Source organism: Scaptodrosophila lebanonensis, unplaced genomic scaffold (genome assembly GCF_003285725.1).
Source record: "Scaptodrosophila lebanonensis strain 11010-0011.00,11010-0021.00 unplaced genomic scaffold, SlebRS2 tig00000043-arrow-pilon, whole genome shotgun sequence".
Taxonomy (NCBI): domain Eukaryota; kingdom Metazoa; phylum Arthropoda; class Insecta; order Diptera; family Drosophilidae; genus Scaptodrosophila; species Scaptodrosophila lebanonensis.
This window is the reverse complement of record NW_022060545.1, coordinates 10,799,691-10,824,261: the sequence shown is the minus strand read 5'-3', so window position 1 is coordinate 10,824,261 and position 24,571 is coordinate 10,799,691. Positions and strand designations below refer to the sequence as shown.

The 24,571-nt window shown below is 39.4% G+C and overlaps 10 protein-coding genes across 10 annotated transcripts; 6 read left to right on the top strand and 4 right to left on the bottom strand.

Moving 5' to 3' along the window:
• Nucleotides 1-9: 9 nt before the first annotated feature.
• On the bottom strand, nt 10-900 carry LOC115622609 (adrenodoxin-like protein 1, mitochondrial). The gene is made up of 3 exons (XM_030516610.1): nt 608-900; nt 483-534; nt 10-421 (listed from the first exon to the last, which is right to left on the bottom strand). Exons 1-3 carry the CDS (start codon nt 714-716, stop codon nt 70-72), a joined length of 513 nt encoding a protein of 170 aa, XP_030372470.1. The 5' UTR covers nt 717-900; the 3' UTR covers nt 10-69.
• An 88-nt stretch (nt 901-988) lies between these two features.
• LOC115622608 (heat shock protein 67B3) lies at nt 989-2,007 on the bottom strand. Its single transcript, XM_030516609.1, has one exon. The coding sequence runs from the start codon at nt 1,821-1,823 to the stop codon at nt 1,230-1,232; it is 594 nt and encodes a 197-aa protein (XP_030372469.1). The 5' UTR covers nt 1,824-2,007; the 3' UTR covers nt 989-1,229.
• A 1,447-nt stretch (nt 2,008-3,454) lies between these two features.
• On the top strand, nt 3,455-4,341 carry LOC115622943 (rhodanese domain-containing protein CG4456). Its single transcript, XM_030517073.1, has 3 exons — nt 3,455-3,788; nt 3,870-4,029; nt 4,089-4,341. Exons 1-3 carry the CDS (start codon nt 3,668-3,670, stop codon nt 4,147-4,149), a joined length of 342 nt encoding a protein of 113 aa, XP_030372933.1. The 5' UTR covers nt 3,455-3,667; the 3' UTR covers nt 4,150-4,341.
• Nucleotides 4,342-4,675: 334 nt separating this feature from the next.
• On the top strand, nt 4,676-7,307 carry LOC115622946 (N-acetylgalactosaminyltransferase 6-like). Its single transcript, XM_030517078.1, has 5 exons — nt 4,676-5,137; nt 5,196-5,961; nt 6,080-6,330; nt 6,390-6,811; nt 6,870-7,307. The coding sequence occupies exons 1-4, from the start codon at nt 4,968-4,970 to the stop codon at nt 6,796-6,798; spliced, it is 1,596 nt and encodes a 531-aa protein (XP_030372938.1). The 5' UTR covers nt 4,676-4,967; the 3' UTR covers nt 6,799-6,811; nt 6,870-7,307.
• Nucleotides 7,308-7,975: 668 nt separating this feature from the next.
• LOC115622640 (heat shock protein 22) lies at nt 7,976-8,792 on the top strand. The gene has a single exon (XM_030516647.1). The coding sequence runs from the start codon at nt 8,072-8,074 to the stop codon at nt 8,627-8,629; it is 558 nt and encodes a 185-aa protein (XP_030372507.1). The 5' UTR covers nt 7,976-8,071; the 3' UTR covers nt 8,630-8,792.
• Nucleotides 8,793-10,088: 1,296 nt separating this feature from the next.
• LOC115622750 (heat shock protein 27) lies at nt 10,089-10,963 on the top strand. The gene has a single exon (XM_030516803.1). It carries the CDS (start codon nt 10,128-10,130, stop codon nt 10,728-10,730), a length of 603 nt encoding a protein of 200 aa, XP_030372663.1. The 5' UTR covers nt 10,089-10,127; the 3' UTR covers nt 10,731-10,963.
• Nucleotides 10,964-12,187: 1,224 nt separating this feature from the next.
• On the bottom strand, nt 12,188-13,210 carry LOC115622151 (heat shock protein 26). Its single transcript, XM_030516020.1, has one exon. The coding sequence runs from the start codon at nt 13,008-13,010 to the stop codon at nt 12,378-12,380; it is 633 nt and encodes a 210-aa protein (XP_030371880.1). The 5' UTR covers nt 13,011-13,210; the 3' UTR covers nt 12,188-12,377.
• A 702-nt stretch (nt 13,211-13,912) lies between these two features.
• Nucleotides 13,913-15,823, bottom strand: LOC115622150 (heat shock protein 67B1). The gene has a single exon (XM_030516019.1). It carries the CDS (start codon nt 15,610-15,612, stop codon nt 14,089-14,091), a length of 1,524 nt encoding a protein of 507 aa, XP_030371879.1. The 5' UTR covers nt 15,613-15,823; the 3' UTR covers nt 13,913-14,088.
• A 4,026-nt stretch (nt 15,824-19,849) lies between these two features.
• Nucleotides 19,850-20,956, top strand: LOC115623262 (heat shock protein 23). The gene has a single exon (XM_030517531.1). It carries the CDS (start codon nt 20,199-20,201, stop codon nt 20,757-20,759), a length of 561 nt encoding a protein of 186 aa, XP_030373391.1. The 5' UTR covers nt 19,850-20,198; the 3' UTR covers nt 20,760-20,956.
• A 1,586-nt stretch (nt 20,957-22,542) lies between these two features.
• LOC115623283 (heat shock protein 27) lies at nt 22,543-23,597 on the top strand. The gene has a single exon (XM_030517566.1). It carries the CDS (start codon nt 22,612-22,614, stop codon nt 23,281-23,283), a length of 672 nt encoding a protein of 223 aa, XP_030373426.1. The 5' UTR covers nt 22,543-22,611; the 3' UTR covers nt 23,284-23,597.
• Nucleotides 23,598-24,571: the final 974 nt, after the last annotated feature.

Sequence of the window (24,571 nt, the reverse complement as noted above, 5' to 3'; positions counted from 1 at the left end):
AAAAACACATAAAAATTAAATCTTTTATTTCGTTAATGTATATATTACAACAAAATTAACAATTTGATGCTAATGTGGCTTTGGTTTATGCCCATCGACATAAAAGTTACGAGTTGCCTTCGGCAGCTCCAATTCCATTCCTTCCATACTCTTCTCCAGCACAATCTGGCAGCCCAGGCGGGAGTTCTCACGTAGAAATGGTGCCATGTCCAGCAGGTCATCCTCCTTTTCCTCAGCCTCGTTTAGCTTTTCGAGATAGTCGTGCTGCACATAAACATGACAAGTGGTGCAGGCCAACGAGGCTTCGCAGGCTCCCTCCATTTCAATGCCATGTCGGTGTGCCAAATACAGGACATTATCGCCCACTTTTCCCTGTACCTTGACGCGCTTTCCATCCTTGTCCACATAGGTGATATTTACACTGCAAATGTCACATATAGCCGAGACTCTTTTTTTCTGTTATTATATTTAATGTAACTCACATTTCATCAGGAGATTTGGGTTCTTGCCATTCGTACTCGCCATGCTGAAGCACTGAAAAAAAAAACAATTTCATAATACATGATAAGAATTACGTGCCGAGCATGTGCATCAAAACTCTACTTACGATTTGTTGTGTGCAGAGCATGGTGAGATGTGTAAGCGGCGGGCTTTATGACTTGTTTACTTATTAATTTGCAAGAAATGCGCGATTGCCGCAAAAGTAAACAAATCATTTTTTCACGTTACAGCAGAGGTGCCAGTGCTGCCAATCAAACAGCTGATCTATGGCGTTGCCAACACTAATCAAGTCCTAGGCATGCTAACTACAGAGAGGCAATACTGCTTTTAAACACAATTTTCAAAATACCGCGCAGAACGTTGGAAAGCTTTATAAACAGTAACAACAGTAACAGCAACAAAACGGGCAATGGAAATGACAAAAATGGAAGTTAAAGGCCACGGCAACATAAAAACAAAGTCCTATCACGCAAAAGACACGCACTTCATTACATTCATATGACATTAATATTTATTATTTAATACTGCATTTGGATTAGTCTTTAAATTGGATTGGATTCGATTAAATACGCATATGACATTAAAATGTAATTAATAATAAGTAATAAAATATGCTTGTGTGCGCAATAAGTAATATAAATTCGCGCCTTTTTTACTTCCTTTTCTAGTGCAATGAGAACGAGTCTTGGAAAATCACTTAACTACCCCAAATAGGAAGGAGTCCCTCTTTACTTGGCCACGGGGACCTGCTCTTTAGGTCCACCATTGCCATTTTGTGCCTGCTGCACAAACAAATCGGATGGGCCCACCTGTTTGATTGGTATAATACGTTCCTCTGCCTCCTCCTGCGATGCCAATGGTGGCACTTTAATAGTAAGCACACCATCTGCACTTAATGTGGAGACGATAGCGTCAGCATCGTACTCCTTGGCCAAGGGATAGCGACGCACAAAATGACGTGATACATGTCCGTGCTCATCCTCACGCTCCTCATGCTTTCCCTCAACAATGACGAAACCATTGACCAATTTAACGGTCAGCTCGCTTGGATCGAAGAGCCCCACATCCAGTTTCACCTCAAACGGCGACTTCCCGTCCTTACCAACGCTACCTCCCAGCGCAGATAACTCGCCATTACGCTTATTGGCCACCAGATGATGTGCATGGGCGCCCAGACGGGCAATCAGCCCCAGAGCGTGCAAATCCAATGGATCGTGATGTCTTGAATGCATACGCCGATACATGCGATTCGGAAACATGTCATGGCCATAGTACATCGAGTCCGGCGAATCCAGGTTTAGAACAAACGGTATGTCTGGCATTTTCTTGATTTTCTCCTTCTATTCCTCAAGCAGAATTTTTCACCTTCTGTGTATTTCTGTGTATCTGGTGCAGGTTCGCTGAACTGCGGCCAACCTCTCTCTATCCGGATAATGTAAAAGGGTCGGAGGTTGTTGATGACTTAACGAGACTGCAACCACCAGCCGAACCAATTTAACTCAATTTTCACGACACAAATGTGGAGTTGGGACCAATGACGCTTGCTTTTATAACTTTCGGAGCAGTCGAAAGCTCTGCACAGGCTGTGCTTTTTCTAGAGCGAACGAAGCGACAAAAGGAAGCATCTGGAGCAAGTTGTGCGTGTATGTGTGTCTGTGTGTCTGCGTAATATTGTATGTCTGATTATACAGATGTGTGTGCGGGAGACACGTTGACCGCAGACATCACCCGATACGCTAAACGTTTCAGAACGCCCCCACATACACATACATACATAGGCCCATGAACAACGTCTGGGGCTCAGTATTGAAAAGTTGAACTTGAAAATTAAAAACAGTTTTAATTCGATACAAAGCTTTATTCTTATTCTTTTTATAGGAAATGATTTTCAAATATGTGTTTATGCTTCAACTATCGTATAATTCTGACAGAGTTACCTAACAAGCTGAAGGTTTAACAACGTTAAATATTTTAGAATATTATATGAGGTGGCAAAAAATAAACTGGATAGCGCTGATCGAAGAAGCACCAATGATATCCCAATTCTATAACAAGTCTTAGTTTAATTCAATTTTCCGTTAGGTCTAGTTTTTCATTTATTTGAAAATTACAAACAGTGTTCGTTCGAAATTATATCGTCCCCAAAAATGGCATTAAATATTTATGAAACAGTAACACCAACTGAAATTTGTATTTTGCCTATCACTTTTTAAGCTTTAGCTTTCAATAATTTAATTATAGAATTATGATTAGAACTGATTAATAACAAAAAAATACCATAGATTGTATATTTGTGGGCTCCAAATTTGTGTGGACATCGCAAAACCGGTCTTGAGGGGCCGCTCTTAGTTTGCGAGCATCTCACTATTTTGTACTCTGAAAATAAGAATAAAAAAATACTATTAAAGTACAGTGCTCATTTGAACAGTAGAGCTACAAAGTTGCTAAGACTTAAGCGCATAATATTATAAAAAAAAAAAGAAATAAAATTAGAGGGAACACAACACAATTTACCAGGCATTTGATTCAACTAACTGAAGAAAAAATATGTTAAAATATACTACTATATAATATCCTTTAAAACCAAAACTTGCATATTAACTTTTACCAGAAGAAATTCGTCTAACGCTATTGTTGTTAATGGCTCTTTATTATTGAAAGGAGAAAGTCCATTGGAAATTGTAGAATTAGAATATTTATATTATGATCCCTCCACTTTATAGTGCACCCACTGTAATTACTATGTACAAGTAGATATATTTTTAGTCTCTAAAATCTCGCTTATTGCAACTGACGACGGCGCTCAGTAATTTGATGAGCAGCGGACGGCGTCGCTTTCGCCAATTAACGCCATCAGTCCGGCCCGGCCCGGCTCCAACAGACACTCGCTGGCGTCAACCATAACGGCTAACAATACCACAATAGAGCCACCACAACAACAGTAATAATAATAATAACAATAACAACAATAACTAGAGCTGCAGGTTGAATTCTAGACAGATTGTGGTTGTCGCTCTGGCGAGGGCGATAAGCCAAGCAGAAGCAGCAACAGAAAGCCTTAGACAAGCCCCACTCGGCATATAATAAATGAACGGGGCGATTAAAAATTCAGTGCCCTGGAGACTAGCGTTAGAAGTGCTTCTAGAGAGAGGGGAAAATATTAGCAATGGCCACGTACGAGGATGTTAAAGATGTGCCCAATCATCCGGAAATCTATTTGATCGATGTGCGCAATCCTGAGGAGTTGGAGGAGTCGGGGCGCATACCGGCCAGCATTAATATACCCTGTAAGCTGTCAAAAAGTCCTATAATATCGAAACCGTAATGCTAAATATACATACATATGTACATATGTATAACTACTGCAGTGACTACTTTGTCCGATGCCCTGAATAGCGAGCCAGACGATTTTCAGAGTAAATATGGCCGTGCGAAGCCCGAGAAAGATGCCGACATTATTTTCACATGTCGATCCGGACGACGTGCATCGGAAGCTGAGAAAATAGCCAAGGATTTGGGTTGGTCCAAGTAAGTGCCTTTTATATTCAGTAATATATGATTATATTTTACAAAAATTATATTTGCAGCATACGCGTATATCACGGCTCTTGGCTGGATTGGGCCCAAAGGGAAGGTCTATCTGGCTAAGTCAGCGGACAATCTCAGTACCGCTGGCTAACCAACATTTTTTGGCAATGGATTAGACTACTTATTACTTCAATTAGATACATACATGTGTATATTAACTTTCGAATACCTGTGAGTTTTTTAGCCGAATTCAATAAACATTTGATAAAATAAATTATTTAGTGCCACGACAGATTGGCAGGAAAATATGAATCATGTATTAATCGATCATTAATAAATTTAGCATATAGTCAAAAATTTATTCGAATTTCCAAGTTGTACTTAATACTCTTCAGTAATGGTGCGTTACTAGTGGTCTCTCTTAGTCATCATCGTAATACGAGTAAACAAGAAGTTAAACTCTTGAAGCAAAAAATATATTTCAGGCTAACTTTTTATCGAATCAACAGACATAGTGTGTCGAATCGAACCGTGAAATTTATACTTAAAATCAATACTACCATCGAATAGAGACTATTAGTAGAAGTGAATTGCTAGCAAACGAAATGGGACATTGGGTTAAATTAAGGTTTTTACTCTTATTAAATTTCACTGTCCTGGGTGGAATTCTAATCGCCAACACATGGAGTTCGACCCTATATAGTTCCATACACCCACCCTACATACTCCAGCCGCACGGGCTGGCTGCAGATATTCTGCCAGCCCTTTCCTACGGCAAACTGAGAGATACCACTAAGAATATTATACGTGGCATTCGAAAGGGAATCGTTTTCGTAGGGCGTAATTGGCGAAAGCAATGGAGCCCTCAATTAAAATCGAAGCCACTAAAAGAGAACTTATCACTTGGACTGAAGAAGGACTGGCAGAACCATAGGGCCATGATGCGAGATGCCCACCGTGTCGGAGTTGGAGAGCACGGAAAGGCAACGAATCTTAGGAGATTTCCACTCGATTTGCAGAGCGAACTCTATAAGATACATCGACTGAATGCAAAGCTCTCCGACATTATATCGGTTAATCGTTCGGTTCCCGATTTCAGGCCTAAAGCGTAAGTTTTGTAGGCATACAAAAACAACGAAACGAACTCTATCCTTCCCTCCCCACAGGTGCAAATTAAAAGTATACCTGAGGCAGCTGCCAATGGTGAGCATTATTGTCACTTTCTTCAACGAGCACAAAAGCGTGTTGCTTCGATCCCTGCATAGTTTAGTAAATCGCTCACCGCCCGAATTAGTTAAGGAGATCATTCTTGTGGACGACTTTAGCGATCTTAACTTTTTACAAAAGCCCCTGGAAAACTACGTAGCCCAGCACTTTAAGAACGTAAGAATTTTACGTCTAAGACAACGGAGTGGGCCGATTAGAGCACGTATGGCAGGAGCATTAAATGCCACCGCTGAGGTTTTAGTCTTTACGCGCTCTCACGTCGAGGTCGGATATAATTGGCTGCCACCATTGTTGGAGCCCATTGCTTTGAATGATACGACAGTTATGGGTCCTACTATTGATCAGATTGATGGGAAAATGTTTGGTTTTAGAAAAGGTGTTGAAGGTGTACGCAGTGGCTTCAATTGGAATTTTCACCATGTGACAGCTCCCCGATTGCCCGAAGATCTGGTATATCCATTGCAGCCATTCAAAACTCCTATTCTGCTGGGTGAAACACTCGTAATTTCATCGAAGTTCTTTTGGCAACTGGGCGGTTACGATAAGGGTCTCAACCAATACGGAGGTGAAGAATACGATCTAAGTTTCAAGATATGGATGTGTGGAGGCGAGCTATACGAAGCGCCTTGTTCCCGTGTTGCGCACATAAATCGTACATTGCCGGATATGAGATCCGACACGTTTCACCGGAATAAGATATTAAAGGTGGGTTTAATGTTAATTGTGACGTATTTTTTGATAGAGAATAACCCGATATACATACATACGAGTAGTTTTGTATCCGTAGTAGAGAACTACAGTGATGGATTTTTCTTTTTTGCAGAACTACAAACGTGTGGCCGAGATCTGGATGGGTGGTTACAAGAAGTACTTGTACAAGAGAAACGGCATGTATAAAAGTATTATGCTTGGAAACCTCGAAAAACAGAAAGCTCTGCGATCTAAACTAAATTGCAATTCTTTCAAGTGGTACCTGCAGAATGTGGCTTTTGATTTTATGAGAATATACGCCCCTTTTGAGCCGCCCGACTATGCACTTGGCGTGATACAAAATCTTGGTAATCCAGACTTTTGGTATGGCATTTTATTTTTACGCACCAATACAACTTCAGGCATTTATATGTTTTATTTAGCGTGAACTCTCCATTAGAGTCTAACACTACAAGTATAAGTGTTGGACTCGAATATTGCGCCGACAACTCAACGGGTCCACCTCCATCGCAATTTTGGGCCCTCACCTGGCATAGGGACTTGCGCATAAACGACCGAATCTTCTGCCTTGAGACTAGATCTTCGAAAAGCGATGCAACACTGTGGTTATATAAGTGCCACAATAGAGGTCGTAATCAGTATTGGTACTTCGACTACAAGCAAAAGCTGCTGAAGCAAGGGCAGCAGAACCCACGCTGTTTAGCGATGTTGCCGAAAACAAACGAGCTGGTCGTCAGTAAGTGCGACAATACTAATAACTATATGCACTGGAATTTTGGGTTTGTTAACAAGACGGCGCTCATGAACTTTAACAATACCTGGACTTTTTAATCGCGGTGGAAAAGTAATTACAACATTCATACTTATAACCAAAATGATTGACTTACTTAACTAATCAACAGGTTACAGGCCTACTACAATTTTTGCTTAATTTTTCAAACTTAATTTCAGTTCTTGGTCAATACAACGAATTCCCTATCAATTTAAGATTAAGGTCAAAACTGTACACTAAAATGTTTTAATGTATGAACATCAAGAGGGGGACACCAAACTTCGCATATTGACTTGCCTTATCCATTCGCAGGCCAAGTTTATCACAAATTTGTTATAATCTAATTATTTTTTATAGCTGCCATAGAAACAATCGATGCATGCTTTTTAGAAGGATATATATAGGACATACATATAGTTTGGTGATTCAATTAATTTCCTAGACCCTCATTCTGTTTATTACATACATTCGCACACTGAATTTAATTCTTTGAGTACAGCGATTACATAATATTACATTTATATAACATTATTATTTTTATGTATTACACTAACAATAGTCTTACTTAGAAAACAGAGAATGTGAATACTGTAATTAACAATAAAAAACAATTTATATTTAAATCAATGGCAATGCGATAATAAATTTCAGAGTATCCCTTAGCGAGTACATTAAAATATTTAAAATCAAATTAAGAATAAACTAGAGAGCATTCCATAATCAAACCTGTTTCTCTCTATCGCTCTTAGTTTGTTAGTTGTTAAAGGGGGACCCGACGCCCATGTGCCGGCTCTATTAACGGATACTCTTTAACACTCAGGCACTCACACAGACAAACTCATCGCGCTCTCACAGTGCGGCGCATGACCGGAAAAACTGACCTGCCCCAAACCTGCAAGTAAAATTTGTCGTCAACAGCAACAGATTAGAAAGAGAACAATTTGTACGCTGGCTTAAATAAAAATTAATATATTTTGTATATAATGCAATCAATATGATATAGCTGAATACTAATTACATAATACTGAGACAGTTTTGTTGGGATAATTTTCTAGTAACTTCCAGCCCACAATTTCATGCGCTAATTGCGTCAGCCATTAGTCAAGAGAAAGACTGAGAGAGAGAGAGAGAGTTCTCGAAATAACGAGAACGTTGACCGGCGAGTATAAATAGCTGTGAACGGAACAGCTTGCTTGCAGTTCAGACAAATTAATCAAAGCGAAAACAGCTTAGCGCGAAGAATAAACGAAAAAGAAACGAGAAATTAAAAATTTCACAACTGATATTTGAAATTACAATTGCTTCAGAAAATAGTGAATAACTACAATAACAATGCGTTCCCTACCAATGTTGCTACGCATGGCTGAGGAGCTAACACGAATGCCACGCATCTCGCCCTTCCATGCCTTCTTCAACGAGCCGATGTGGACAAGTGTTGCAGTGCCTCGCAATTGGCAGCAAATCGCACGCTGGCAGGATCAGCAGTGGGCCGCCACACCCAATGTGGGCAAAAATGGTTACCAGGTGTCCATCGATGTCAGTGACTATAAACCGAATGAGTTGACCGTCAAAATGCGGGACAACGCCGTCATCATTGAGGGTAAATCCGAGCAGCAAGAGGGCGAACAAGGAGGCTACATTTCACGTCACTTCCTCCGACGTTTCGCCCTGCCCGAGGGCTATGAGGCAGACAAAGCCATCTCCACACTCAGCTCCGATGGCGTCCTCACTGTCAGCGTCCCCAATCCACCAGCCATTGAGGAGGCGCTTAAAGAACGTGTGGTTCCAATCCAACAAACTGGACCGGCAGAATTGAACATCAAGCCAAATCCACCCATTGAGAACAAAGCCGAAACCATCGAACCAACTAACCAGAAGGAGAAGCAATAAGGAGCCAATCCTACAGAGCATGAGATAGTTGGACTGAGTCCCTTCGTTATTTAGTCCTCTAGTGTCGTTATTAGTCCCTTATGTAAATTTACCCTTAATTTAAATATCGATTAGCTTTTACAAAAATTTAAAAAATAAATAGGCGCCTATGCAACACACCAAATGACTTGCGTTTTTATAATTTCGTTTTTTTTTTTTCTGTTTACCATATTCTAGAAGAGATCCAACGATTTCAGCACTTTCGTTTGTGACGCCACCAAAAACTTGACGTGCGTCCAATTGGCCACGGCAGACGACGCTTGGAAGCACACAGTGTGCTTAAATGCTACAGAAATGAAAATGCAAAAAAAAAATGTAAACTTGTAATATATATTTTGGTAGGATTACTGAGAGCACCTCAAACATGAAACTTAGTAGCAGACATATCGAACTACATTCATACATATGAATCAATATAAACGTTAGAATAAAGTCGGCTAAGTCAGGCGAAAATTATCACAGTAATTCGAAATGCATAGGTGAAATGTACAATCAGTTGTACAAATTTTTAGGGGAAAAGAAATTAAACGGTCTAAGAAGGTACAGGCATCAACAATCCCGGCAATGAACACCAAAAACAGTACTTCGATTAGCCAGCCAAAGTTTTGTAAGATGGATTACATTTTGATTAATATGTGTTCAAATTAATAATAAATCTAATCTAATCTAATAATCTTTATTTGTTCACCCCTCAAAAAAAAAAAAAAAAATAGTAATAAATCTAAAAATATGTAATCACTCCTGATATTGATTTAGAATCAAAAGAAAGTAATGAAAAATATACTTATATTAAAGGTATTTAATTTCTTAATGTATAATTTTTAGAAAAACATTTTTGTAACGTAAAATACATCCAGAAAAAATATATTATTGATTGATTGATGATTTAACTTAAATCAATAAATAAAAATAATAAAACTAGAAAGGTATTTAAATTCGTAAATACAAAAATTTTTTTTAACATATTTGAAACTGATCATTCGGGTTTTCTTCCAGTTACAACAATATCAAAAATTTAAAATATTGATTTAGGATAGACATTTCATTTTTCATTGTTAATTTTTACAATTTTCCTTTGGCAATTGCAATTTTTGGTAAAAATAAATATGATGTTTCGATTTTATTAAAAATGTTTATCTAAGACTTATTGCTACGAATTTGTTTTCAAAGGCACAAAGTAAAAGGTAAAATTTCGGACCAATGTACGATATTTTCGCGCCAACTGCAAATTCATGAATCTCTATGGCTTGTTTCTTGGCGATTATTTCCGCCCGTGTTGCATCTAGAACAGCGAACCGAGCGATGAATCATCTATTCTGAACATCCGCAAACACAGAATGCATTGCGAAGGGAGGCCATTCGATTATGGGATCTTATAAAAGGGGCTGCAACGCCGTAAAAGAATTTTATAAGACTTTCAAACGCGAACGCGAACAGTACAGAGACAAAAAGTCTTGCAATGACTCTAGTACCGACCACCTATCGGGATTTATCGCGAGAATTTGACCATCCACGCTATCGACAGCCCTATGATTACCAACTCTATCCCTATCTTTGGGATGATTCGCGTTCCTGGTGGCCCAGCATCACTGGTCCCCGTACCAGTGATTGGCTTCGTCCCTTGGACGAGTTGGTAACACGACGAGTGAGGAATCAATTGATACAGTCCACTACGCCCCAAGACTGGGCGTATCCAATGCGCTGGGATAACTATTATTCGGGAGAGCGGGTGCACGTTGATGAAAAGGGATTCCGCATTGACATCGATGTCCACCCATTCCGACCCGAGGAGATTGTGGTTAAAACCAATGACGACCACATTATAGTTCAGGGAAATCATAATAAACGCAATGAAGGACCCAATGGCATGGTGGAGCGTCATTTTGTACGAAAATATCTACTGCCACGTGGCTATAATGCCAACGAGGTCATATCGGATCTATCCTCAGACGGCATACTGACCATCAAGGCACCACCACCGCCTCCAGCTAAGTACTATACGCCCAGCGAGCGACTGGTACGGGTCCATGAAACGGGCAAGTTGGCTCTGCCATGGAAATGAGTCTAAAGAAATACGTATTTAGAGAGGATAGAGAATTCAAGGTGAACTATTTTCGGGCTCAGGCACAAGTGCAAGTGCAACACTTAAGGCGGACGGACGCAGACACGGATACGGACAGACGAACGAAAAATTCAATTAAAATAAAATACACACGATTGCGAATTGTAAAATAGTGCCATACATAATATTAAATGCGCAATAAATATATAGATATATACTCTTAAAACATCGAATGGGCGGTGGTTGTTTATTCCTCCGGTCACAGCTGAATGGTTCAGTCCAATTTATTGGTGCCCCAGCTGCTTAGGACAATAGCATTACAAATTAGAGATTTTCTATTTTAAGCTAAAAATCTTTGGAAATGAGCCGTGAAATTTTCCTATATTTGTATATATAAATATATTCTCGGTTAGAATCAGTGCACATTGGGCAGAGCTCGTTTTTCCTGTGTTCAGATATGGCACCAGGACGAGACGAATCAATACAGACATATGTATGTCCGTCTGTCTGAACATCCATAAAGTTTGAACTAACAGCTAGGGTCCATGTGAAAATCAGTCTTAGTAGTATATCATTTTAGTTTATGAAGATATCTTCAGAATTCGATAATTAAACGTATTTGTTTTCTATAGCATCACAACATAATCTGTCTTTTTATCAAGACTCACTATGTAGATGCAATAGGAACGATCCGTAGAATCGACAAGTAACAGCTATATTCATATAATATTTATATACAGTATATGATTATCATAATATAGAGCACATACACATTTTAGCGCTCTTTCAGAATATAGGGAGTAATGCCCATAAATTAATCATAAGTACCAAATAGTTAATGCTACTAAGGGTAATAATAAATGGCGCTATATGTGCAACCAACCCTAGCCGTGAGGCTTCAAAAGATCTAAATTATGTATGTATGTATGTTAGTATCAACAACATGGTGTCTTCCAGCTATACGCTTCCTTTCTTGGTGAGCGCGTATTCAAATCTTAACCTGATTTTAAGTGCAGAAACAGCCATCAGTTTATTTATTCGACGCCTAGAAATCATAAATCGAATCATTAATATTTAACTAGTTGTTAAATCATCTTAAATGACTCACACATTCTATGGTTTTTAAATGGAATATCTATTTAATAAGAGAAACTTCACCATACAAGTATTCTTCTTCCAAAAATGTGGGAAATGCTGGAGGTGGAGTTATTAGCATTCTATAAAATTAATATTCAACTGTACAGTGAGCAGAAAAAGGTGAAATAAAAATACATAATATTTAAATTGATATTTGTTATTCATAGTTGAACACTCGGTGTTTTACACAAGTACTCAAGTACACAAGTATTCTTCTTCCAAAAATGTGGGAAATGCTGGAGGTGGAGTTATTAGCATTCTATAAAATTAATATTCAACTGTACAGTGTGCAGAAAAAGGTGAAATAAAAATACATAATATTTAAATTGATATCTGTTATTCATAGTTGAACACTTGGTGTTTTACATAAGTTTATTCATGTCTTTGTTTTGTTACACAAAAATGCTGTTTAAGGCTAGAAACTAAAACTAAACATGTGTATGGTTGATGGATAGTGTGTTGAGATGATGTGATGAGCATTGTACTGCAGGAGATACTGAATACGCGGCATTACTTCTTGGCGCTGCCATTGGTAGCCTTCTCTTTGTCCTTGTTCTCCTTGTCCTCAACCTGGTTCTGCTTGACATTCAAATGGGCTGGACCGACTTGTTGTATTTGAATGACGCGCTCCTTCGTCTTGTCCGCAATGGGCTGTGGCTTTGGAATGGTAACAGTGAGCACACCATCCGAGGATAGGGAGGAGGCCACCTTCTCCGGTTCGTAGCCCTGCGGCACATTGTAGCGACGCACAAAATGGCGTGCGATATAGCCATGGTCGTCTTGACGCTCCTCATGCTTGCCCTCGACCACAATGGAGTTGTCCACCACCTTGACATTCAGTTCGCTTGGCTTGAATTGGGCCACATCCATGCACACCTGGAAACCATCTTTTCCAATTGCAGCCATTGGCCAATCCTGGTGGCTCTTCTTGGTCGCTTCGCGGGTGTGGTGACGTGCGGCCAGCATTTGACCGGCCGGCGAGGCCGGACAGGCAGGCGAAGCACATGGACAGACAGCTAGACGCTGAGGTGTGGCCCAGGTGGTGTGTAAATGACGCGGATGCATGCTGAGGCCGAAATCATAAACGGGGCTGCGAGGTTCGTGCAGCTCATCCACAAGACTCAACAGTTGTGACAGAGCCATCTTTGAAATTACTTCTTTAGAATACTGGCTTTTTCTTCAAAGTAAAATGTCTTTTGAGGTTAACTTGCAATACTAAAACGCTTGATTTTTCTTCGACTTAATATGGCTTTTGAGGTTAATTTGCAAATCTTTTTGTAGGACTTGAGTTTGCTTTTTTTCGCACTGCGAAGTTCACACAACGGTTTCTGAATTATAACTGCATACAAATTCGGGCCGGCCAGCGGCTTTTATAGCAATGCCTCTGCTCTGTTGTGCTCTTCTAGAAAAGTCACGTAAACGCTAGAGAGTGAGTGAGTGTGTCGTGCTCTTCTAGAAAAGTCACGTAAACGCTAGAGAGTGTGAGAAATTGAGTAGGCAATAGAAACGAGAGAGAATTATTCAGTAAAGCCAGGTCGATACTAAAATACCCTGTACCAAAGAAAAATCGTACGACGCTGTGTTATACACGATGCAAAACGAGCGCTGTAAAGAAACAAAGAAAGAATACGTAGTAATAGCGCAAAGTTATGTTCTTTTAACTATACTCGGATGACATTTGAAATGGAATGAAGAGAATCTCGCACATATGTATGTGCGTGTACTCCACGACTACAGGGTATAACAACTGAGCGAGAGAGCGCAACACAAGTGAATCAGCTGCCTTTATCCCCTATGTGTGTGTAAGCGACACAGCAAACTAATGCATGTGTGCGCTAACGGCAAAGAAAACAAAATATAAAAACACAATAACAAAGTAACAAATTTGCAAATGCAGAAACGCACTTTTGTTTGTCTTTATTTATCGTTAAATACATTATGTGTTATTATTACTGAATACTTGTAGTTGTTTTCACATATGTTTTAGGAAATCATAATTTCATATCATAGTATAATTGAATCATCATCATCATTATCGTCACCATTATCATCAATCTAGCCATTCATTGTATGTATAATCATGATCGGTAAGTAAAGTACGAAAAAAACACATAAAAACCATTTATGGAATAAAAAACGCATGTCATTTGTCTTATGTTTTTTTTTTTTGCAGCCTTTTCTTGCATTTTAAGGAATCAGTCTCTTTTCAATTACTTTTCATTTACTTGACCAGCTCCTCACTTTTAGCGGCGGCGACAACATCAGCGACAGCACCAGCGGCGCCATTTTCGCCACTCTGGTTTTGATTCTTGGCCAAAAGTATGGCCGCATCGGCAGCGGCCAGTTCCTCAGCGCCCTTAAGGTTAGTGGTGTTGGACACTTTCTCCACATCTTCGGGTGCGACATTCTCAGCGTCGTCCTTGTTGGTATTGTTTGTTACATTATTGTTGGCTGCTTGAGAGGACTCCTCAACAGCATTAGTAGCAGTTGATTTTTTGGCTACCTCCTTGTCGGTGGCAGTTTGAGGAGCAGCTGAAATAGTCTCAGCCACCTCCATAGGTTCGGATTTGGCCTGTTCGGCAGCTTCAGCAGCTTTGATGGGAGCAGAAGGAGTAGCAACCCCATTGTTAGCATTGGAAGTTTCCACTGACGACGGCTCTGTCTCTTTTACAGTTGCAATTTCAGCAATGGCAGCATTGCCATTGCGCTCTTCTTCGCTCTTCTTTTGCTCCACAGCGGCGACAGCAACAGCGACGGTGGCTGCAACTGCAATGGGAGTGGGAGAGGGAGTAGGAGCGACAATTGCCTGCTCATTCTCGCTATTGGCTGCAGCAGCTGGAGCAGCACTACCAGCAGCACATTTTGGTGTCTGTACATCCTTCGGTTGTTGTTGTTGCTGCTGCAGCGGCTGCGACTGCGGAGGCTGCTGCTGTTGTTGTTGTTGTTGCTGCATTTGGGCCGGTCCACCCAACAGCTGTATGTCAATAATTCGCTCTTCGCCCGCTCCTCTCCCAAGAGAAGCTGCCGATGTTGTTGTTGTGGGTGGTGGTGGTGGTGGCGGCAACGGTGGTGTCGCCTTCACCGTTAGCACACCATCCGATGAAATCAACGACTGCACATCGGCTGCGACAAAAGCCTCGGGTAGTGGATAATTGCGTTTGAAATAACGCGAAATAATGCCATGACCATCCTGCTTACCATCGTGCTGACCCTCAACCACAATGGAGTTATCGATGAGCTTCACTGTCAGCTCCTGAGGTGCAAATTGCTTCACATTCATGCTCACCTGGAAACCATTACGATTGGCCAAAGAATAGGCCGAAGATTTGCTAGCCATTGATGGGGCTGCGGCATTGGAGGAGTTGCCAATGAGCTTCTCGGCCAATTCCTTTTCCAATTCCAGCACAGACTTATTACAGCAGACAGTCTTGGCGCCGTAGGGATGATGACGATGCGACGTCTGATGATGGGACAACGAGTGCTGATGACTCCGAATGGGCACCCACAGAAGCGAAGATGCTGCAGCAGAGGGGGAAATAGCGGCGGCCAGCCGTGCTGCTCGACGAGCCGATGGCGACAATTGTGGGTGTGGATGCTGCGACTGCTGCTGTGATTGCGTGGCGGCCAGCTGCTCCAATGGATACATACCGCAGCCGACCTCCTCAATATCCATCGCTTCATTCATGCGCACCGTATAATTCTCCAGCTCGTGGGCCAGATCCATTATAAAGGGTATCAGTGACATTTTGGCCAAAAGTGTTTGTATTTTATTTAAAATATACTATTAATGGGATGCTCTAAAAAATTGAATTTTCTTTTTTGCAATGTCTGTGAATTTGATTGGATGTGTATGCGTGAGTGTTGTATGTGTGTGTAGGTCTGGCTGTTTAAAATTTCTTGACTGGAGGATGGCAATCGAGACACGCGCTTTCACAACGTCTGCGATCCGTTCCGGCTTCTAACTGGCTTTCGTTTGAGCTCTTATGGCTGAATTTTCTGGCTTTTAAACGACTGTGCAGCGCTGAATGGAAAACTGACTGTCTGGCCTGGAACATGCCAGCTCTCGTGTCCAAAACGAAGGCGCTGCTGCAATTCTCTTGTCGGCTCGGGTTCGGGCTTGGCTTATGCAAAATGCGTGTGGCAATATTCTGTTGCACAGATAGAGGGCAGTTCTACTATGTACATATGTATGTATATACTGCAAACGTACATGTACATACATACTTAGGTATATGAATACATATGTATGTATGTATGTATGTATGTATAGACATGCATACATGTGTATAGGAAAACGTTTTATTTTAAGAGATTTGTGAGATAAAGAAATCAATTTCCCAAATTGCAAGCCCCCATGGATGCAAATGAAAACTTTTGTCCATATGAATACATACATACATACATTTGTATGTATGTACATTATTTTTGCCGGCTGTCGTTGCTATATTTAGACCATGTAGTGCAAGTTCAAAGCCTGACGTGAACAAAGAAAGTACAATGTGCAAACACATACATACATACATATAAAAATAATAAAAATACAGACCAAAAAGCGCATATAAAAAAGGCAACAGAAATCAGCAGGCAGAGATGCCTATGCAACCATAGTATGAAGAGAGAAGGTATAACTCTAACGGCTGCAACCTCTTTACTCCTACAGCACAGTTACGTCATAATATGCTTCTCATAAGGCACGTGCGAGTGAGTGAGCGTCTAATAACATTACGTTCTCTGTTACCCCTACTGTAACTGTAATCGATTGAAATTGGCTGATAATTACTTCTTCTTTAATATCTGCAAATTATGTATTTCACTGACGCGCAAAGATTATGATATATGTATGTCGGCATTACTGCAAAAAACTGGCCACTCTAGTAATATAGACAAATTTTATTTAATACAATTTTTGAATTTAACTGCGAGGTAAATAACACGTGGCAACAAAAGCAGCATAATGCAAAAAATATTGAGCATATTGTGTCGTCACAGAAAAGAGCACCATATAATGGACCTACACAAGCACATACCTTCTAGTTTCTTCGTACCATGACAGAAACCGGTACGAGTTGGGGTAGACACGCCAGCATATACATACTTACATATGTATTGATATACATACATACATATGTGAGTACATATGTAGCTTACATATGTTTTTATAAACGTACATACATATTTACGTTGTTGCAGCTGAACTCCTTCTCCCTTTAGTTGCTGCACTGCTGCATGCAGCCAGCGAAAAAACAGCAGAGAAGAGCTGCAAGATGACGAGAAAAAAAGAGTTTTTTGCCGGCAACGAACCGGCGAACCGCAACAACAATAGTAACAGCAACAACAACAGCTGGTAGTTGCGGCCTGGAGGCCTGGAAAGCAGCCAGTCAGCCGGCCGGCCGGCAACCGCATCGTCAACGTCTGATGATAATTTTTTCAATGGTTGGCAGGGAGGCGTAGTGGAGAAGTGTTGCAGACAAGTTTTGCGTAAACATGCGCAGTGCAGTCTCGCGTGTGTCTGCGTATGTTGGTTGCATGTGTGCGTGTAAAAGCCTCCAAATCGACGACAACGTTTGGAGACTTTTTTGCAATGCCGGTTTTCAATTTGATAGAACAGCAGGCAGTAATGAGAGTTGGGAGAAGCAACTGAAGTACATATACATACTACATATGTATGTACATATATACATACCTACATACTTATGTGAAAGCTAATAAGAGTGGCTCTAAAAAATGAGACACTTTCTGCCTACATTCAGGAGTGCTCCAAGTTGCTTTTAATTCTTCAACTTCTTCTTTTAGACAAAGATACACATTTTGTTTCCATTCTGAATTTGAAACGATATCCTTTTATGACAACCCTCTTAAATTAATGGCTCCTTGACCATATTCAAAAAGTCTAGCAAGTTTCTGGATGCGTTAAGGATCCGTTCCATTCTGAATTTGAAACGATATCCTTTTATGACAACCCTCTTAAATTAATGGCTCCTTGACCATATTCAAAAAGTCTAGCAAGTTTCTGGATGCGTTAAGGATCCGTTGGCCCTCAAAAATAGAGTTGGAATTTGTGTTAAGTAGGTCTTATAATATTCACATGTATGTACATATGTACCAATTTTTATTTCAATATAATAACAATTTTAACATTCCATGTAATATTACTAGTAAATAGTTCTATGTATCAAAATGAAGCTTCAGCTGCTGTAAATTAGGGTTACAAATTAATGGAGCTAAGAATTGGAAACTTTATTCTAGAATTAGAATGAATTACCGAATAAATAAACTAAAAAGCATCAACGTGTTCAATTATGTTTGATTTTTTTCTACCTTCCTCTTCCACTATCTGAGTGTATTTAAAAATACAAGTATTTTTTGTATTACAACTGTTATAGCGGGGAAATTTGTCTTTTCTTAGATAATCGTATCAAAACATACATAAATGCATATATCCCAATTTAGATAATTCCTACACTTACATACATATGTATGTATATGTACGAATATGTACATTAGTCCTGAAGTCCTTATTTAGATGTCGTTTAGATGTCATACTCCTCTTTCTATGCGTTACATACATACATACATATGTACATATGAATGTATGTACATATCTATGAAGATTCACACCAATCTAGCATACCCCATTAGGTTTTGGGTATAGAGTGTATTAATAGCTTGCCCTACATTTCTTTAAGTATTCAGGCATTTAAACTATTGCATTGCATTTAATTGAAAACCCTTTACAAATGTGCATTGTAATTTATATCACTGCTAAAATTAGAGCTCTTTAAACTATTGTTGTGTGGCCTTCAAATATTCCATAGGGTTCTAGAACTCTAAATGAGAAGAAACATTATTGAGAGAGGCTAGAATATACGAGAAAAATCTATATTGTTACCGATTTTTTCAAGTGTAAATAGGAATTTCAATCAATTTTTTGCATTGCGATTTTTATTTGAAAGACTTTACATACATACATATATTATAATTATGTACGTATGTATGTACATATGTATTCCGCAGAATTCTATCACCCTAACATGTTACCAACATATGTATCACATATATAAGAACTAAAAAAATTGATGTGGGATTTCAGAATTTTTTATATACTTTACATACTTATATATATACATACATATGTACATACATACATATGTACATACATACATATGTATGTATATTCACGAACTCAAAAAGCAACAGTTTAGCGACCATCTCGAACGTACTGTATCTATCTAACTATGCATGTATCTATCTATGCATGTACATACATATGTACTATATGTATGTATCTTCTTTTTTTTTAAATATCACTCAACTTTTTGCCTTGCGATTTCGATTTGTTTGATTTTAATTTGCATTTTCATACATACATATGTACATATGTACCTAAGAATGTTCCACGGAGTTCCAGAACCCGAAAGGAGAAGCAACCTTTTGGTGGCAGTCCAGAATATGCGAGAAAAATCAACGTTATGTTTAACGTTTAATTTACATAATGTACAATAAGTAAATATAAAATTTCTTTAATACCAATAGCTTTGCATTTTGTTTATTTTGTAGATAAGCGCTTTTAATCGCCCACAAACAAAAATATAAACAAACACATATGCTTGTATGTATGTATGTATGTAAGTGCAGAACCAAACCATCAACATCACTCTCACTTTCATTGCGAACCCGCTGAGTAATATCAGCAATTTCCAGAACATTGTCAAATATAGATGAACTTGCGAATTACATAAGCAAAAGTATATACATACATACACACATGTATATACTCACATAGTACATAACATATCAACTGAAACTTCGCGACTTTTCTGGATGTTCACTTCGCCTGAACAGCCAGACGTACACATACATACATAGATAGCGGCACGCACACATACACATGTACAACAGCAGCATGTTTGACAACCACCGCTAGGCCTCTCAGGTATAAATAGCCGACGAGCTCTGGCACTCGGCATCAGTTCAAATCGCAACGTTCAAGTGCAAACAACAAACGAAAAGTGCTGAATAAGAAAGTTTACTGCTAAGTTACAACTGAAAGCATTTAATATATTGAGAAAGTACCAGCAAAAAAATATATAGTTGAGAAAGAATAACTGCTACATCAAACGGACATAAAAGAAAATAAAACTTTTCAATCGAAAAGTTTGTTGATTCGCCGAATAAAAAAAACGCCGGCTATACCAAAAAGAGTGCTTGATATACAAACAAAACAAAAAAGGATTGCCAACTGAGAAAAAGTATCCTATTTGGAGGTTTGTTAGAAGAGAGTGAGAGAAGAGAAGAGTTCTACCTACATAAGTAAGAGCAAGAAGTGAAAATATGGCAAGCCTACCACTATTGCTGAGCCTAGCCGACGACCTTAACCGCCTGTCGGTGGCTCCATTCTATGAGCCTCCATATTACTGCCAGCGTCAACGCAATCCCTATTTGGCTCTTTCCTTTGGCCCAATCGAGCAGCAACTGCGACGTTTGGAGAAACAAGTTGGTAATATTGACGGACCAACTCCGAAGGTCGGCAAAGATGGCTTCCAGGTGTGCATGGATGTGGCCCAATTCAAGCCGAGCGAGTTGAATGTCAAGGTGGTGGACAACTCTATTGTGGTCGAGGGCAAGCATGAGGAGCGTGAAGACGATCATGGCTTTATCACTCGCCATTTCGTCCGTCGCTATGCTCTACCGGATGGTTATGAAGCCGACAAGGTGGCATCTACTCTATCTTCGGATGGCGTCCTCACTGTCAGCGTTCCCAAGCCGCCGGCCATCGAGGATAAGGGAAGCGAGCGTGTCATCCAAATCCAGCAAGTGGGACCGGCCCATCTCAACGTCAAGCAGAATGAGAAGGAGAAGGTGGAGCAGCAAGGCAATGGCAAAGCCGAATAAAGACTCCCATCAAACTACATCTATGCCATAAGTCATTCATATACATACATACATATATCAAAGTTATTGTCTGTTTTATTGTACTACTAGTGTAGGCAGCGTTCATGAACCTATAAATCAGATATGTAGAACCATACATAAATACATATAGTTATGTATAAAAATTGCACTGATTATCCTTAGTTTACGTTGATTCGTTCTAATTTACGTTTGCTTTATTCACAATAAAAAATATATATAATAAAATATAAAAACAATAGATTACTTGAATCTTTTTTGGGGTTATTTGTGAGAAATAAATTTTTCTTCCGTCGTCTTACTGTATTCGGGCAACATATTCGCTGATCAAAGTTGTTTTGAAAGCAATCCAAAGTATCAAAAAAATTCCATTTTATAGTCCCATCCTGCCTGGGATCATTAATTCAGCTTTTCTAAAAATATATCCCGCTCGAAAGAGGGATACGGAAGGACTAAAGACTGAAAACTAGCAACCTGTGCATATCAAATAATCGATATGACCAACAACACTCTTTACTCATCTTCACTACATTTTCACTCATCGCAATTATTTGTTGTCTATATACATATGTTCATAGATATATGTACATATACATATGTATATGTGTATAAATATGAATCATCTTGTAAAAACCAAATTTTCTGGACTGCGATTAGAGACAAGAAAAAAATTAATTAGCCTATGTATATTATTAAAAATAAAGTACGGATTTTGTAGCTAAAAACATAACTAATTTCAAATAGGAAAATTCAGTGAAGTTCATTCAACGGTTCTAGTGTCCGTGATACAAACTTTTGCAGAATAATATACTTGGACATTTCAGGGAAGGGTATACATAAACAAACCGAAATTGTGTGTGTTAAGAGACCGCATCACAGCTGCTGTAAATGTCTTGAAACTTAATTTTAAACTCGTTAGATTCGATATCTGTTTTATGTCCTCTCCCATGAGACGTTGCTTTTCAATTGGTGGCGATAATGACATACATATGTATATACATACATATGTATATACATATACATACATACATGTATGTATAATACTTTTGTACATACTTATTTATGTATTGTATTTGCACATGTACATTCCGCACAACCACTGTAATGCATACATACTTGTATGTATGTATTTATGCAGGCACATACATACATACATATGTACATATGTATGGATGTTTAATGCCCTTTTTGTGCATCACCTTTTATTGCAACGGCGAAAATGTTTGCCATAAAAGAAAACCATCACCGAGAGAAATGTGTTAAAATGCGCCAGTGCTGCGGCGGAGCGACTGAGATACATATACAGAGTTCAATGCACTTGTCAAGAACGCCGACGAGACTCCTTTTCGAATGCAGCAACTCGCTGAAGCTAAAATTTAAACAATTGCATTTACAACAGCTGTAAATATGCGATAAGCAAATGCAGAAGCGATGCCTCTTTAAATAAGTAAATGTATATATACATACATATGTAAGTATATACATACATATGTACATATAAGGAACATACATATGCACATGCGAAAAGAAAAACTGAGAATTTGCGAGAACTTTCTACGGGTGTTTATTTGCTGGCGCGCAAGAGAACAAACACAAAATTCTCTCACTCACACAACGACGTTACGCACTCTTATTCACACACAGATAGTGTGTGAGCAGAAAGAGCGAGATAATTCGAGAGCGCCAGAAGCTTTTGTGTGTGTGAGCGATGCATGGGTATAAAAGGACGTGACGCCGGCTTTCTGTTCACAGTTGAATTTGAACATTTGTGTGAAACGCTCGTACATCGCAAATTTTTGTGAAGGAAAAGAAAGCAAAAAATAATTAATAAAAAATGTCTATTTTACCGTTATTGAATATGGCTCGCGAGCTGGATAATGAATATCGCAGTTTGGGCGATTGGGAGAACTATTTGGATCATGACTTTGGTTTTGGCGTCCATCCAGTGGATCTCTTCCATCGTCCGCGTCTCCTGATGCACCAACATGGTGGCGGAAATCGTCGCCGCTTTTTGCCATACGATCGTTGCCACCATCTTGCCACAGCAATGCCACAACACGTTTTGGCTCGTCGCTCTGGTGCATCATCGGGTCAGAATTCGCTGCTCCCGGCCGTAGGAAAAGATGGCTTTCAGGTGTGCATGGATGTGTCGCAATTCAAGCCAAACGAATTAACAGTCAAGGTCGTGGACAAGACAATTGTTGTGGAGGGCAAGCATGAGGAGCGCGAGGATGGTCATGGCATGATTCAGCGCCATTTTGTGCGCAAATACACCTTGCCCAAGGACTACGATCCCAATGATGTGGTCTCCACTGTCTCTTCGGATGGCGTGCTGACGCTGAAGGCTCCGCCACCCCCCAACAAGGCGCTCACCCAGAAGGAACGTGTCATCCAGATTCAACAAACCGGTCCTGCTCATTTGAGCGTCAAGCCACCAGAGGGCACAGCTGCTGCCGATGGCAAAAACGAGAATGGCGCTACTGAGAAAATGGAGACTGGCAAGTAAAATGTTCGCACGTAGGATTCGGAGTTGCTGCAGCGCAGCTCGGAGAGGGGAAGACTAAAAAGATGCTGTGCGTTTTAAACTGCCTCGTCGACCAAAAGCACATACACAAACACATTCATACTTATTTACAACACAAACACACACATTCATACTTATTCACAACACAAACATGAATACACACACATTAGTATTCCCTACACTTTTCATCAACACACTTTGATTCTCGATCATCGCAGCACTTTAGTTTGTAAGGCACTACTTTAAATAGAATTTGAAGTCAAATATGGAAATTTAAATATTGTAATAAGTGGAATAGCATAAGAATCAATACATACGTATACATTAAATATTTCTATTGTAACAAAAAAAGATCAGCGCCAGCACTTGAGCTGGGAAGAATTTGCATTTAATTGAGTTAATTTCGATTAAAATTCAATTCAAATCGAAATTATGTCTTTCACTTTTAAACATTTAGCTAGCTTTTGGGGGAAGGCTGATGTCTCGGTTTTCTATTTTAATTATGAAATGATTCATATTATTGATAGAAAGGCGATTAAAAATGCATTTAAGCATAGATAGCTATGTATGTATGCACGTATGTACATACACATGTAAATATGTGAAATTTAGGAATGTATGAAAACATATGCATTATTGGAGCGTGTCTAGAATTAAAATGGACAGCGGCTGTCGCAGCATTAAAGAGCTCGTCTGCACATCAAAGCTCTGTCTGCAAAGCGTTGATCTTTAAAAGAGAGAGAGAGAGAGATAGTGAGCTCATAACGCAAAGATAACAGATTGTAACAAAATCAAAACAAACATACAAAAAGGCGTTTACATTTCCATACTTAAAATATGTTAAGTATGTTCTGTCCGATCATAGCTTTTGTTATTTCAAGCTAGCCGCCTTTTTCGAACATTGACATACATATGTCCGTCTGTCTGTATGAACGCAAGGATCTCAGTAAGTATAAGACTTAGAATAACCAAACTTGGTATCCAGATTCTCCTAAGTCCGAGAAAGTACAAGTTTGAGTTTTTTTTCCGATCCACTCCCCCACTTCCCCGCAATTCGTGTTTTTCCATGGCTCCCGTAATTCTTGGAATCTCGAACTCAAATTTGGTAACTACATCCTAGGTCAGTTATTACAAAAGTTATAGCCATACATATATCTGCCCGCAGCTGTTGTTGTGTCTTTGGTTCAACTTTGTGCTACATACATACACGCATATACGCGATTCGGATGTAAATGTACAAATGTACATATGTATTGAAAATATTTTTAAA

What these genes read in the sequence shown, in the direction of transcription:
- LOC115623262 (XM_030517531.1), top strand. Translation starts at nt 20,199, where the DNA reads ATGGCAAGCCTACCACTATTGCTGAGCCTAGCCGACGACCTTAACCGC.
- LOC115622608 (XM_030516609.1), bottom strand. Translation starts at nt 1,823, where the DNA reads ATGCCAGACATACCGTTTGTTCTAAACCTGGATTCGCCGGACTCGATG.
- LOC115622151 (XM_030516020.1), bottom strand. Translation starts at nt 13,010, where the DNA reads ATGGCTCTGTCACAACTGTTGAGTCTTGTGGATGAGCTGCACGAACCT.
- LOC115622750 (XM_030516803.1), top strand. Translation starts at nt 10,128, where the DNA reads ATGACTCTAGTACCGACCACCTATCGGGATTTATCGCGAGAATTTGAC.
- LOC115623283 (XM_030517566.1), top strand. Translation starts at nt 22,612, where the DNA reads ATGTCTATTTTACCGTTATTGAATATGGCTCGCGAGCTGGATAATGAA.
- LOC115622943 (XM_030517073.1), top strand. Translation starts at nt 3,668, where the DNA reads ATGGCCACGTACGAGGATGTTAAAGATGTGCCCAATCATCCGGAAATC. An exon ending in GGCCAGCATTAATATACCCT is followed by an intron (nt 3,789 to 3,869) that starts GTAAGCTGTCAA and finishes TAACTACTGCAG; the next exon opens with TGACTACTTTGTCCGATGCC. An exon ending in AAGGATTTGGGTTGGTCCAA is followed by an intron (nt 4,030 to 4,088) that starts GTAAGTGCCTTT and finishes TTATATTTGCAG; the next exon opens with CATACGCGTATATCACGGCT.
- LOC115622640 (XM_030516647.1), top strand. Translation starts at nt 8,072, where the DNA reads ATGCGTTCCCTACCAATGTTGCTACGCATGGCTGAGGAGCTAACACGA.
- LOC115622946 (XM_030517078.1), top strand. Translation starts at nt 4,968, where the DNA reads ATGATGCGAGATGCCCACCGTGTCGGAGTTGGAGAGCACGGAAAGGCA. An exon ending in ACCGGAATAAGATATTAAAG is followed by an intron (nt 5,962 to 6,079) that starts GTGGGTTTAATG and finishes TCTTTTTTGCAG; the next exon opens with AACTACAAACGTGTGGCCGA. An exon ending in CTTGGTAATCCAGACTTTTG is followed by an intron (nt 6,331 to 6,389) that starts GTATGGCATTTT and finishes TGTTTTATTTAG; the next exon opens with CGTGAACTCTCCATTAGAGT.
- LOC115622609 (XM_030516610.1), bottom strand. Translation starts at nt 716, where the DNA reads ATGATTTGTTTACTTTTGCGGCAATCGCGCATTTCTTGCAAATTAATA. An exon ending in TGCTCTGCACACAACAAATC is followed by an intron (nt 535 to 607) that starts GTAAGTAGAGTT and finishes TTTTTTTTTCAG; the next exon opens with TGCTTCAGCATGGCGAGTAC. An exon ending in CCCAAATCTCCTGATGAAAT is followed by an intron (nt 422 to 482) that starts GTGAGTTACATT and finishes TGACATTTGCAG; the next exon opens with TGTAAATATCACCTATGTGG.
- LOC115622150 (XM_030516019.1), bottom strand. Translation starts at nt 15,612, where the DNA reads ATGTCACTGATACCCTTTATAATGGATCTGGCCCACGAGCTGGAGAAT.